General features: G+C 44.9%; 1 protein-coding gene across 1 annotated transcript; it reads left to right on the top strand.

The window, feature by feature from the left end:
• The first annotated feature begins 1,744 nt into the window (after positions 1-1,744).
• On the top strand, positions 1,745-12,147 carry LOC126028741 (histone-lysine N-methyltransferase PRDM9-like). The gene is given in 8 exon segments (XM_049787667.1): positions 1,745-1,979; positions 2,752-2,842; positions 3,176-3,432; positions 3,642-3,720; positions 3,805-3,888; positions 3,960-4,165; positions 4,318-4,377; positions 12,026-12,147. Coding segments are annotated over 8 exon segments (1,134 nt in total).
• Positions 12,148-12,998: the final 851 nt, after the last annotated feature.

The raw sequence follows: 12,998 nt of genomic DNA, 5'->3' as shown, positions 1-12,998 counted from the left end.
AACACTGCATGACATGGAGACGAAAGGAATCTTCAAGGCAGAAACAGCACTCTCCATACAAGTGGAAACAGAGATAAACAGATGGGACTGTATTAAACTGAGAAGCTTCTGCACCTCAAAAAATAAAAAAAGTAGTGCCTAGGATACAAAAGCCACCCACAGAATGAGAGAAATTATTCACCCAACACCCATCAGACAAGGGCTAATATCTAAGATATATAAGTTACTGACAGAACTTAACAAGAAAAAAAATCTAACCCCATCAAAAAAATGGGGAGAAGAAATTAACAGATAATTTCTCCAAGAAGAAATACAAATGGCCAAAAGGCACATGAAAAAATGTTCCACATCACTAATTATCAGGGAGATGCAAATCATTTGATCCAGCTATACCCACTTCTAGGGATATTCCCTAGGAACACCAAAAATGCAATAAAAATCCCTTCCTCACACCTTTATTCATCACAGCACTATTTACAATAGCAAGACTCTGGAAATAACCAAGATGCCCTTCAACAAATAAATGGCTAAAGAAATTGTGGTACATATACAACAATGGAATATTATGTAGCTGTCAGGAGAGATGTATATTTTTCTATACATGGATGGACATACAAACTATTATGCTCAGTAAAATAAGTCAGAGGGAGAGAGATAGACACAGAATAGTATCACTCATCTATGGGTTTTAAGAAAAATTAAAGACATTCTTAAAATAATCCCCAGAGATGAAGGTTGGAAGGACTGGCTCACGACATGTAACTTACCTCAAAGAGGGGTGAGTGCAGTTAGAGAAATAATACACTATCAACTACCATCACAATGTTAATGAATGAGAGAAGTAAAATGCCTGTTTTGAATACAGGCATGGGGTATGGGAGAAGGGAGATAGGGAGCACTGATGGTGGGAATAGGGGTGTATTCATTTAGTGACTGAAGCCCAGCTGCAGTCATGTTTCCTCATCTGTAAAACCTAAGGTGAAAGGAAGTAAAACATACTATGTGTTGTCTGACAAAAACTAAGCAATTCATAAATATTAGCTGTGTTCTAAGAGTTAGATGGATATAAAGATACTGTTTCTGATCTAGGTTCAGACTTAACAACACAGAAACCACTAGGCTGGCAGACGCAGAAGGCCAACTCACCTACAAAGACCAGATTCCTGTAGTTCTCTAGCATCACCTCCCGGTATAGGTTTCTCTGTGAAGCACTGAAGCACTTTAATTCCTCTGAGCTGAAGTTCACAGCCACGTCCTCAAAAGTCAACAACTCCTAAAAAACAGAAATACTTCTGAGTGGTCAAAGTACAGAAATTGCCTCAGGAAGGGGGTGAAAAGGACAATTAAAAAGAAATGAAGAGGTTGAATAGAGTGTACAGTGGGTAGAGCGCATACCTTGTTCCTCATATGGTCCCCCATCCTCCCTGATGAGAATGGTCCCTGAGTGCAGAGGCAGGATTAAGCCATAAGAACTGTTGGATGGACACGCAACCGCCATCTTCCTCTCTCCGTGGCGGTACCATGAGGGGAGAAGCGCCATCCGTCGCCATCCGCTGCTATCGCTGCCCAGACTGAATAATTCCGGGGTTCCTCTCGGGCGCAGGGGTTCTGGAAGGACGATGTTCACTCCACCGTCCGTCTTGGGGCGCCGCTGAGCGTCCCGGACTGCGGTTCGCCAGGCTCTGATATTGATCTAGGAATTGTGCCAGGTGCCTTGCTGCTGCTCTTTGAAATAATCCAGGCCATGACGATGGAGTCTCAAAGTGTGATGTCCTGTCCCCAGGACACAGTGACTTTCCCTGATGTGGTCATAAGGTTTTCGCCCAAGGAGTGGCCATTTCTGGACGCCTCTCAGAGGAAGCTCTATAGGGACGTGATGCTGGAGACCTACGAGCATCTACGGACCTTGGGGCATTGCAAGGTGAAACCTTTGCTGATCTCCTGGTTGGAGGATGGAATCCTGGAGAGGCTGCCAAGAGGCATGTTTGCAGAACCAAAGCCAAAAATCTACCCATGTCCCTTCTGGTCACGGACTTTCTCCAATCAGAACTTCCTTAATCATCACATGAACCCAATTCATCCCTCTTGGATAGTCCCAGGAGCATTGCCAAGAGAGCAAGCTTCATCAGAACCAATGGCAAAAACCTTCTAATACTTACAATGACAAAACTAGAAATGACATACTTGACAGTCAAAAGCACAAAGAAAGCTCCATACCTTTAGATAAAAATATTTCAACAGCCTTATCTAGATTATGTTACAGTCAAATTGGGAGCTCTAATAAACATGAGAATTCAAATGTGGAAAAAAATAACACCTGGCATATATTAAATCCAGAGGACACAGGTAAAGTAGGTCAAGGATTAGGAATAAAAAGATTTTTAAGAGAAAAGAATGTGAGGCCTAGAAAAGATTTCACTCTTGTATCCAATGTGATACACCAGAAGACACACACAGAAGAGAAGCCTCATGTTTTGAGGGAGTGTGGGCAAGGCTTTAGTCAAAAGTTAAAACTTATCACACAGCAGAAGACACACAATGTAGAGAAGTCCCATGTTTGTAGGGAATGTGGGCGAGGCTTCAGTCATAGGTCAAATCTCATCATACACCAAAGGATACACAGAGGAGAGAAGCCCCATGTTTGTGGGGAGTGTGGGCGAGGCTTCAGAGATAGCTCAGGTCTCATCACACACCAGAGGACACACACAGGAGAGAAGCCCCATGTTTGTGGGGAGTGTGGGTGAGGCTTTAGTCAGAGGTCAAATCTCGCCAAACACCAGAGGACACACACAGGAGAGAAGCCCCATGTTTGTAGGGAATGTGGGCGAGGCTTTAGTCTGAGGTCAAATCTCATCGCACACCAGAGTACACATACAGGAGAGATGCCCCATGTTTGTAGGGAATGTGGGCGAGGCTTCAGTCATAGGTCAATTCTCATAACACACCAAAGAATACACACAGGAGAGAAGCCCCATATTTATAGGGAATGTGGGCGTGGCTTTAGTCAGAAGTCAAATCTCATCAGACACAAGAGGACACATACAGGAGAGAAGCCTCATGTTTGTAGGAAATGTGGGCGAGGATTTACTCAGAGGTCAAGTCTCATCACACACCAAAGGATACATACAGAGAAGCCTCATGTTTGTGGGGAGTGTGGGCAAGGCTTCAGAGATAGCTCAGGTCTCATCACACACCAGAGGACACACACAGGAGAGAAGCCCCATGTTTGTGGGGAGTGTGGGCGAGGCTTTAGTCACAAGTCAAATCTTGCCAAACACCAGAGGACACACACAGGAGAGAAGCCCCATGTTTGTAGGGAATGTGGACGAGGCTTTAGTCAGAGGTCAAATCTCATCGCACACCAGAGTACACATACAGGAGAGATGCCCCATGTTTGTAAGGAATGTGGGCGAGGATTTACTCAGAGGTCAAGTCTCATCACACACCAAAGGATACATACAGAGAATCCCCATGTTTGTGGGGATTGTGGGCAAGGTTTTGACCCAAGGAGTGGCCATTTCTGGACGCCTCTCAGAGGAAGCTCTATAGGGACGTGATGCTGGAGACCTACGAGCATCTACGGGCCTTAGGGCATTGCAAGGTGAAACCTTTGCTGATCTCCTGGTTGGAGGATAGCTCAGGTCTCATCACACACCAGAGGACACACACAGGAGAGAAGCCCCATATTTGTAGGGAATGTGGGCGAGGCTATAGTCAGATGTCAAATCTCATCGCACACCAGAGTACACATACAGGAGAGATGCCCCATGTTTGTGGGGAGTGTGAGCGAAGCTTCAGAGATAGCTTAAGTCTTATCAAAAACCATAGGACACATACAGGGGAGAAGCCCCATGTTTGTAGGGAATGTGGGCGAGGCTTTAATCGTAGGTCAAGTCTCATCACACACTGAAGAATACACACAGGAGAGAAGCCCCATGTGGGCGATGCGTTAGTTGCAGGTCACATCTTATCACACACCAAAGGATACACATAGGAGAGAAGCCCCATGTTTTTCGGGAGTGTGGGCGAGGTTTCAGAGATATGTCAGGTCTCATCAGACACCAAAGGATACACACAGGAGAGAAGCCCCATGTTTGTGGGGAGTGTGGCTGAGGCTTCAGTCAGAGGTCAAGTCTCATCAAACACCAGAGGACACATTCAGGGGAGAAGCCCATGTTTGTGGGAAATGTGGGCGAGGCTTTCGTCGCAAGGCACGTCTTATCACACACCAAAAGATACACACAGGAGAGAAGCCCCATGCTTGTCGGGAGTGTGGGCGAGGTTTCAGAGATAACGTCATGTCTCATCCAACACCAGAGGACACAGAGGAGAGAAGCCCCATGTTTGTGGGGAGTTTGGGCGAGGCTTCACAGATAGGTGAGGTATCATCACACACAAGAGGAGAAACCAGATGTTTGCGGGGAGTGAGAGGTTCAGTCTCATCATACTCGAGAAGACATATTGGAGAGATACCTCATGATTGCAGAGAGTTTCAGAGACGCTTCAGACTAAATTCCAGAGGTCACACTGGAGAATCCCTATGTTTGAAGCAAAAATGTCTAATGAACAGTCACATATCTTCATCTACAAATAACTAATCAGCCAACACAACAGCATGACATGTATGAGAAATCGAAAGGAAATACCTTTATATTTTGCCTTATTCACTAATAAACTTTATCTCTGTATATTTGTCATCCACAATATTTCCTTCCCCCTGAATGTAGTGGATATGCTCATACTATCAACAATTGTAAACAAAGAATGTGTCGCTGATTAAGTATTTCTGATCAGCATGTTACAGTCTTAATAAATTGATTCCTAGGCTTAGGCAGAAAAAAAAAAGAACTGTTGGATGTAGCACCCCAAAACAAAAGATAAAAGGAATGAACATAAAAGTAAATGTTCACTGGCAGAAAACCTCCAAGTAATCAAATCTAGAGGATCCAGAGATCCAGCAATGCATCTTTGTCTTGCAGCCTATGAGAAGCAGCATTGTTCCTGAAATAGTTCAAACTACCTACTACTAGAGATTTGGGCTGGAGGAGAAAGTCTTTGATGCCACTTTCAAAGGAAACAGAGACACAGACAGTACAGCTTCTGGCTGATCCAGAATCAGTCCCAATGATGGTCCCCTAAAGTACCACCAGAAGTGATTCCTAAGCAGAGTCAGGCTTAAGCCCTGCAAAAATCAGAAACAAAAAGGTCTGAATCAACTAAGATTCATGCGTCATCTATAAAACTCGAAGAGATGATAAACAGAATCATGTCTATCTTCTTAGTAAACACAGAAATGCATATCAAAATGACAACATACTATACTTATTCAATTGACAAAAAATAACAGGAAGTCTCATTGGGGCCTATTAAATCTTATATAAAACATGAACCTACAAGGCCTCCTTAAGAAGTACAGGAGAGGGGCCCGAAGAGATAGCACAGTGGTGTTTGCCTTGCAAGCAGCCGATCCAGGACCAAAGGTGGTTGGTTTGAATCCCGGTGTCCCATAGGGTCCCCCGTGCCTGCCAGGAGCTATTTCTGAGCAAACAGCCAGGAGTAACCCCTGAGCACTGCCGGGTGTGGCCCAAAAACCAAAAAAAAAAAAAAATTCCTATTAGTTACCAATGCTCCCAAATGCAGGTGTTTCATATTATTAACTGGATTTGGGATTTTGGTTTTCTTTCTTTTGGGGTGGGGATTTGGACACATCCAATGGTGCACTGAGGTTATTTCTGGCTCTGTGATCAGGGAGCATTCCTGGAGGGTTCAGATCATATGTGGTCCTGGGGACCAAACCTGCAAGGGAAGTGACCTTCCTACTGTACTATCTATCTTCCCAGCCTCTTTTGGGCTGGGAAGTGGAAAGAAGGGGAAGGGAAAGGATGGGAAGGAAAACGAATCATAAGGTTTGGGGACCAGAGTGAACTGGAGTCAACTGTCCCTTACTTAGATGGAGCAGGCTCTCTGCAGTCTGTTAGACCCACCCATTCATGAATTCCTGTTCCTGTTACCTGACTGGAGCCCTTGACATGGATTCTGTAGGGACAGAAAACTATTCTTAGGAGATCTTCTATACAGTATTTCTCATCCTCTTACCCCATAATTTTTCTTTCAGAGGTCCTAAGACATTTTTTCCTAATTGTCTCCCCAAATAATTTTTTTCTGATTCTAAAGGACACAGAGAAAATGAATTTCACAATTATCATTTATATTGCAAAATGTGCTCAAACAAGAATAAGGAGCACAAGAGTTTCATACTCATATAGTAATTATCCTTTACTATAGACATAAAAACAAGCATAATAGAGCAAGCCAAAGGAGGGAGGGTTTCAATAGCCAAGAGTTGAGATAAAATGGGATACTAAACAAAGATTCATTCAAGTCAAAAGGAAAATATCCATCTTATATGGGATAGTGTTAAATGTAACAGAAAAATAAAGCAAGATCCAGAAGAAAGAATAGGGTAATTAGGGAATGGTCAAAAACATAAGGACATAGTTTAATTAGATTGAGAAGATCTAAAAATCAAGACGGTAAAGGTCCCATGTCAGAAGACAACCCAACTCACAGGGGATGTGGCAGGAGGCAGAGTTGCAGCCATCTTGGTGCTCTCCCTTTCATCTTCCTGGATATTACTGTTTTCTGAAAGGGTAAAGTTCTGAATAGGGAAATCTAGAGAGAGAAAGGAATGGCCAGGTGAGTCCAGGCTGCTTCCCTCAGAATTCACCATCCTATCAAGAGAATTAGCAGAAGTCCTACATTTCCTAAGAAAAAGACTAGCTCAACAAAGCATGTTCCTGAAGAACATTCTGGTCATTTCAAGATCTCCCCACTTTCTAAATAAAGCGCAAATTCCTATTATATCAGAGGTTTCCAACCTCGCTGACAAAAAAAAATAATGGTAACTTGAGTTATTAAACCTCTCATACATTTATTTTTATTCACTGATCTAGAAGGCAACAGCCTTCTTTTCTAGAGAAACTTGAACCTTAGCACATTTATTTATTCTATCCTAGGGCATTTTCTTTGGGGGAGGGGCACACCCAGTTGTGTTCAGGGCTTATTACTGGCTCATTGCTCACTCCTAGCATGTACAGGGGACAATATGGGTCGCCAAGGATTGAACCAAAGTTGGCCACATGCAAGGCAAACATACTACCTTTTATACTACTGCTCCTGTTCCTGGGTATTCTCTTTCTTTTCCTCTGAAGTCCATCTCTGTGACTCCACCCTGGATTTAGGTGTATCTACCTGAGACCCGTTCATTCCTGGGAGGGGTCTTGGGAACCAGATATTACTTGTAACCTTACCTGCAAGACCCCTCCTGTAGTGTACCTGAGACCCACCCATTTCTGGGAGGGGTCTTGGGAACTGAATATTAGGTGTAACCTTACCTGCAAGACCCTCCCATTCCTGGGAGGGGTCTTGGAAAAGTTAGATAAGGCTGGGACTGAGGGAATTCGGGGCTTTTTGGCCGTTTCCTTTGGCCCTGAAGATGGCTGAAGTGAGTTAAGAATGACTGAATGCTTGAAAGGTTATGAGTAGGCCACACACATGTGGTGGATAGGGCATGAATAAAGTTGTTGCTTCCTGACGCCTGCCTGTGAGTGAGTGATTACGCCGATTACCTGGGCCTGGAACTCGCTGGCTAGATGGGGCTGCTGAGCCACGTGGCCTGGAATGGCAGAAAGAAATCCATTGCCATCCACCGCCATCCAGCCCCATCCTTAATTATGTAATGCAAGACCCTCCCATTCCTGGGAGTGGTCTTGGGAAGGTTATATAAAGCCTTTGACCCAGGGGATTAAGGGCTTTTGGTCTCTTGCCAGGATGGAGGTTGGAGGAGACATGGATGAAAGAAGATGCAGGGCTAGCTAAGAATGGCATGCATAGATGGTTAGCAGCCACATCTGTTGGCCAGGGCAATAAAGATGTTATCTCTCTGGAAGCCTGCCTGTGAGTGAGTTCAATACCCCTCGCTTTCCTGAACCCAGACCCGCCAGTTAATGGGGGATTGAGCCACGTGGCCGGGGCCTAAGGTCAAAGGCCTCCATCCACCATCCAAGGCCATCCTAAGGGCTGTTTTTCTACACATCTCTATTAATAGCTCTGAGCCATTGACTAAGTTTTCAACCCCTCTAGAACTACTGAGGCAGAAGACTACTACAATGAGAGCACAGTTGCTGAAGTCAGCTACCCAGTTCTGATGATCAATTACTAACTGTTATACCAGAGGTAAAATCCTTAACCTCATGTGCCTCCTATCTATAGAATAAAAGAAAGACCTATTTCAAAAGTATTGAGTTAGGGGGCCAAAGCAATGGTGCAGTGGATGGCATTTGCCTTGCACTCGGCTGACTCAGGATGGACCTCAGTTCGATCCCCAGTGTCCCATATGGTTCCCCAAGCCAGGAGCGATTTCTGAGCGCATAGCCAGGATTAACCCCTGGGAGTCACTGGGTGTGGCCCAAAAATCCAAAATAAATAAATAAATAAATAAATAAATAGATTCTATGTAAGAGCAACAAAATTAAAAAAAAAAGAACTAGAACTAGATTATTCAGACTCTTTAATTTATGCTATTGACATTGATTTATACATGACCATCTTGTTTTTTACTCATTTGTTTATTTGGGCGATTGGGAGGAGGACTTATTCAGCATTACTTGGGTGGTATTTCTGGCAGAATGTTTGAAGTCAATCCAAGTAGTACTCAAGGAATCAAGTGATACCAGGAGGTTGAACATAGCCCTTCAGTCCATTAAGCTAAGATATCCTATTAATTTTCATTTTAAAGTGTAGTTAAGAGCTCTGAACTCACTACCCACTTCCAAGATATTTAAATCTATCATAAATTTGTCTTCTCTCCAGAAAGAACTATGGGCTTTGATTCATATTTGTTGTTCTCTCATCTTTCTGCCTTACTGTTATATATATTTTGTGCATATATATCTGTATGTAGATAAAGATTACTGTATATACATAGATATACTCAAACAATGCTGTTTGCAGTATCATTTTTTTTTGTTTTTTGGGCCACACCCGATGGTGCTCAGGGGTTATTTCTGGTTCTGCACTCAAAAATCACTCCTGGCAGGCTTGGGGGACCATATGGGATGCCAGGGATAGAACCCAAGTTCGTCCCAGGTCGGCTACATGCAAGGCAAATGTCCTACTGCTGTGCTATAGCTCCGGCCCATCTGCAGTATCATTTTTATTCAAAGGACTATGAATTACTTTCTTGGGCCGGAGAGATGGCACGGCGGTGGGACATTTGCCTTGCATGCGGCCGACCCAGGAGGGACCCAGTTTGAATCCTGGCAACCCATATGGTCCCCCAGCCAGGAGTGGCCCAAAAACCAATCAATCAATATAAATAAATAAAGTTTAAAAAATGCATTACTCTCTTCCCTCGTCACTAAAATTTCCTTAGTTCAAATCTAGTAACTCAAGTTTTTAAGATTAATAACATTTTTTTTTTGGTTTTTGGGCCACACCCATTTGACGCTCAGGGGTTACTCCTGGCTATGCAGTCAGAAATCGCTCCTGGCTTGGGGGGACCATATGGGACACCGGGGGATCGAACCGTGGTCCGTCCACTTGCAAGGCAGACACCTTACCTCTAGCGCCACCTTCCCAGCCCCGATTAATAACATTTTGGCATAGATAAATTTCCATGCCTCTTGGCATTAGGAGGCTGAGTCTAAAGCAATGCTTCTCAAATAGGGGGTGCAAGGGTTTGACCTCGGCAAACACTGTCATAACAAGCTAAGCCCCATGTTTATGTCTCTGGAGCTGAGAGTTGCTGTGTCCTGCTTCAAACCCTGCTTCGAAAAGCTATGCATTGCAAAACGTGCTCTTGTAGCCATTAGTCCAGACATCACCTCTGATTAAAAAATCAGCTCAAATTATTTATATATTTTTGTTTTGCAGGTTAAAGTTTTTTTTTAATAAAGATACTATTTACAGTCGTGCTGGGAGGGGCATGAAAAAATGTTTTCTTTTTCCTAGGGGTGCATGACAGAAAATAACTGGTTTAGAGGGTGAAGAAAAACATGTGCAAGCCCCCTAATTCCCACATTTTATAAACTATTTTTTGAAGGACTGGTGTTGTATGACATTAATACTAAAGTTTAGAATGAATTTTTTAAAATGTAGGATTTGAGGACAATATTAGAGAAGGGGTTCTCTCAGAGAAATAATGAACAGAAAATGCGACATCCCATATTTCTTCTATCTCACCCAAAATTAGGCTTATCAAACTGGTTCATTCTTTAAAGACTTCTAATGCAGCTTCCATTGTATGTCAGAAACAGAAAATTATCAGTAAGTATAACAGCCATTGTTTCCTTCCTCTCACCTTCAATCGCACATGCTTTGATCAAGTCTACCATCAGGATTCCATTCTCCTTGCTGTTCTTGGGTAGTTTCGATCTAACCAACTCACGAACGTGCTGAGGCAGGGAGTTGAGAAACTGCTCCATCACCAGTTGCTCTATGATCTGCTCCTTGGTGAGGATTTCTGGCTGCAGCCACAGTCAGCAGAGCTCCTGGATTTGATCCACAGACTGGGGGGGCCCTGTAACTGAAAGGAACTGAAAATGCTTTAGAAAAGTTGTGATGAGAAAATTTTGGAGCCTCTAGATTACTTGTGGGTTCTTCTCTTCATCATTTGCACAGAAGAACTGGGGATTTCTTAAGACAGTCCAAACCTCTGCTATGTTTAGCATCTTTGCAGCTTAGTGCCTTGTAGAATGGTGACACTATACAAGGCAGACTGCTCCAGGACACACTGTTACAGAAGATGATAAACAACAATATCAGATGAAGAGATGATACAGAAAAAGAAACATCAAGATTCTAACAAATGGCTTGCACAGTTAGTACTGGATAGGATGGCAAAAGTCATCTGAAGCAAGAAAAATTGGCTCATCTCATACAAAGGCCTAAATACCCCATCTTTCCCTATGATGTGTCTTAGTTACACTTCCAGGTCTGGAAACCCAAAGGCCTGAGCTAGAAGTAGTTCGGAAATGGCATAAGGGAAGAAAGACTAACTCCGACATATTAGAATGAAATAATCTGAGGAATCTGAAAAGAATTTCATTTCAAAAGGTAAATTCATTATATTTAGTTGTCTTCCACCATCTCAGGAGGCCCAGCCCCCATTTCTTAAACTGCACAACTATGTATGCTCACACCTCACACAGCTCACATGGATACTTCCTGTCACTGGGTGAAGACAATTGTGGGGAAATAAGGTTACATAAGTGGAGTTACAGGGTAATATGAAGTGAAGTCGTACTTCCATACTTCCATAAAGGAAATATTGCTTACGTACATGACCACAATCATAATTTCCTGATAATTGTATGAAGCCTGTAATCACTGTAAGTCCCAGCAACATTTCAGGAACAAATGAGTTCCAGGGCTATTTCTCTGGGAATTTCCTCCTACTTTGAAATCAAGAAACCTATCGCCACTGACATTATTTCAGGAAACATTTGGTCTCTTTTTAAACACTTCAAATATTAACAGCTTTTTCACCCCTCCAACTCACCAAATCACAACAAACAATCCCCAGTTCTTTGTTTAAAAACGTTACAGTAGGGGCCAGAGCATGCCACAGCAGTAGAGCGTTTGCCTTGCACGAGGCTGATAGGATGGACCGCGGTTGGATCCCCGGCATCCCATATGGTCCCCCAAGCCAGGAGCGATGACGGAGTATACGGCCAGGAGTACCAGGAGTAACCACTGAGCTCCACCGGTGTGGCCAAAAAAAAAAAAACAAAAACAAAACAAAACATGGCAGTAACGATAGCTTGTGTTTTACAGTACAACTTGATGTTGGAAAAAGAGACAGATAGATTGCACACACATACAGATGCCTTCCTTCCTGCTTCCCTTTCACTCTCAACCAGTGACAGGCATCTCAACATACAACTGTAATTTAAAAATAAGTACGCATCCCGTTTGTCATCAACATCATCCTGGATATCTCGAGAACTGTCGCTTTTCCTCAAAGTCCCTTTGCTGTTGGTTCCAAAACTGAACTTCGACTTTCAGAAAACGAAGATAGACGTTTCAGATCCCCCCTTCTTCCTGCATCACTATTTCCTACGACTCGGGGACAGCAAAGTCGATTGAAGACCTGCTTCTGCCTGCCCTGCACATCTGCAGCATAAGCGTCTCTTCTTGCCAAAGCAGGTTCGCCAGTCCTGGGCTTGCCGAGGTACTAGGACTAGGGAGCGGACCCGAATGAAGCTCAGGCAGGGGTCTCAAACTCGCGGCCCCCCGCACAACGTTTTGTGGCCCTGCCCTAGAGCAATCTTTTTTGTTTTGTTTGAGTTGTCTGGGTCCACCCCCCAACGTTCCAGGCTTCCTACTGACTCTGCACTCAAGGATCCCCCGACTTTGCCAGGTAAGTTGAGTTTGAGGCCCCTGCCTGAGCTCAGGTCAAGCAGCTGGGAGGGCCCGAGGCAAGTGGAGAGTGGGGTCGGGGCGCAAGAGAAGCAGGAGAAGTCAGGTAGGGCCTACGACAGGAGAAGGCCAAGAGGGGCAACGGAGAGGGCTGAGGGGCCTGACAGGAGTTGTGAGGAGCGGCCTAGCGGGATGGGCGAGACGCGGGCCATCGGACGAGGGCGACGGTCCCGGCCCAGGAGCAGCCCGAGGGGCCGGCGTCCCAGGAGAGGCCGGTGGAGCCACGCGGCTGGTGTGCGCCTGGCTGAGGGCGCCTGCTGTGTGGAAACGGGGCACAGGCTTGGGGGGCTGCGACGCAGCGGACGTCCAGCCTGGTGGCGCCTGGAGGCCTGCCAGGAGGCTCCCCTGCGTGCCAGGCCAGCTGCGGGGGTGGCCGCCCGGCTGGCGGGGCCAAGGCGCCCAGACGAGACGCGCGAGGGAGGCGGCCACCACGGCCGAGGGCCAATGGGGCCAGCTTCAAGATGGCGGCGCACGCACGCGGCGGCTCCGGCGGCCATGTTGGGGCCCATGGCGGCCGT

The sequence above is a fragment of the Suncus etruscus genome, chromosome 14 (assembly GCF_024139225.1).
Source record: "Suncus etruscus isolate mSunEtr1 chromosome 14, mSunEtr1.pri.cur, whole genome shotgun sequence".
Taxonomy (NCBI): Eukaryota; Metazoa; Chordata; class Mammalia; order Eulipotyphla; family Soricidae; genus Suncus; species Suncus etruscus.
Note: the sequence above shows the minus strand (reverse complement) of the source record. Positions and strands in the feature narration are given on the sequence as shown.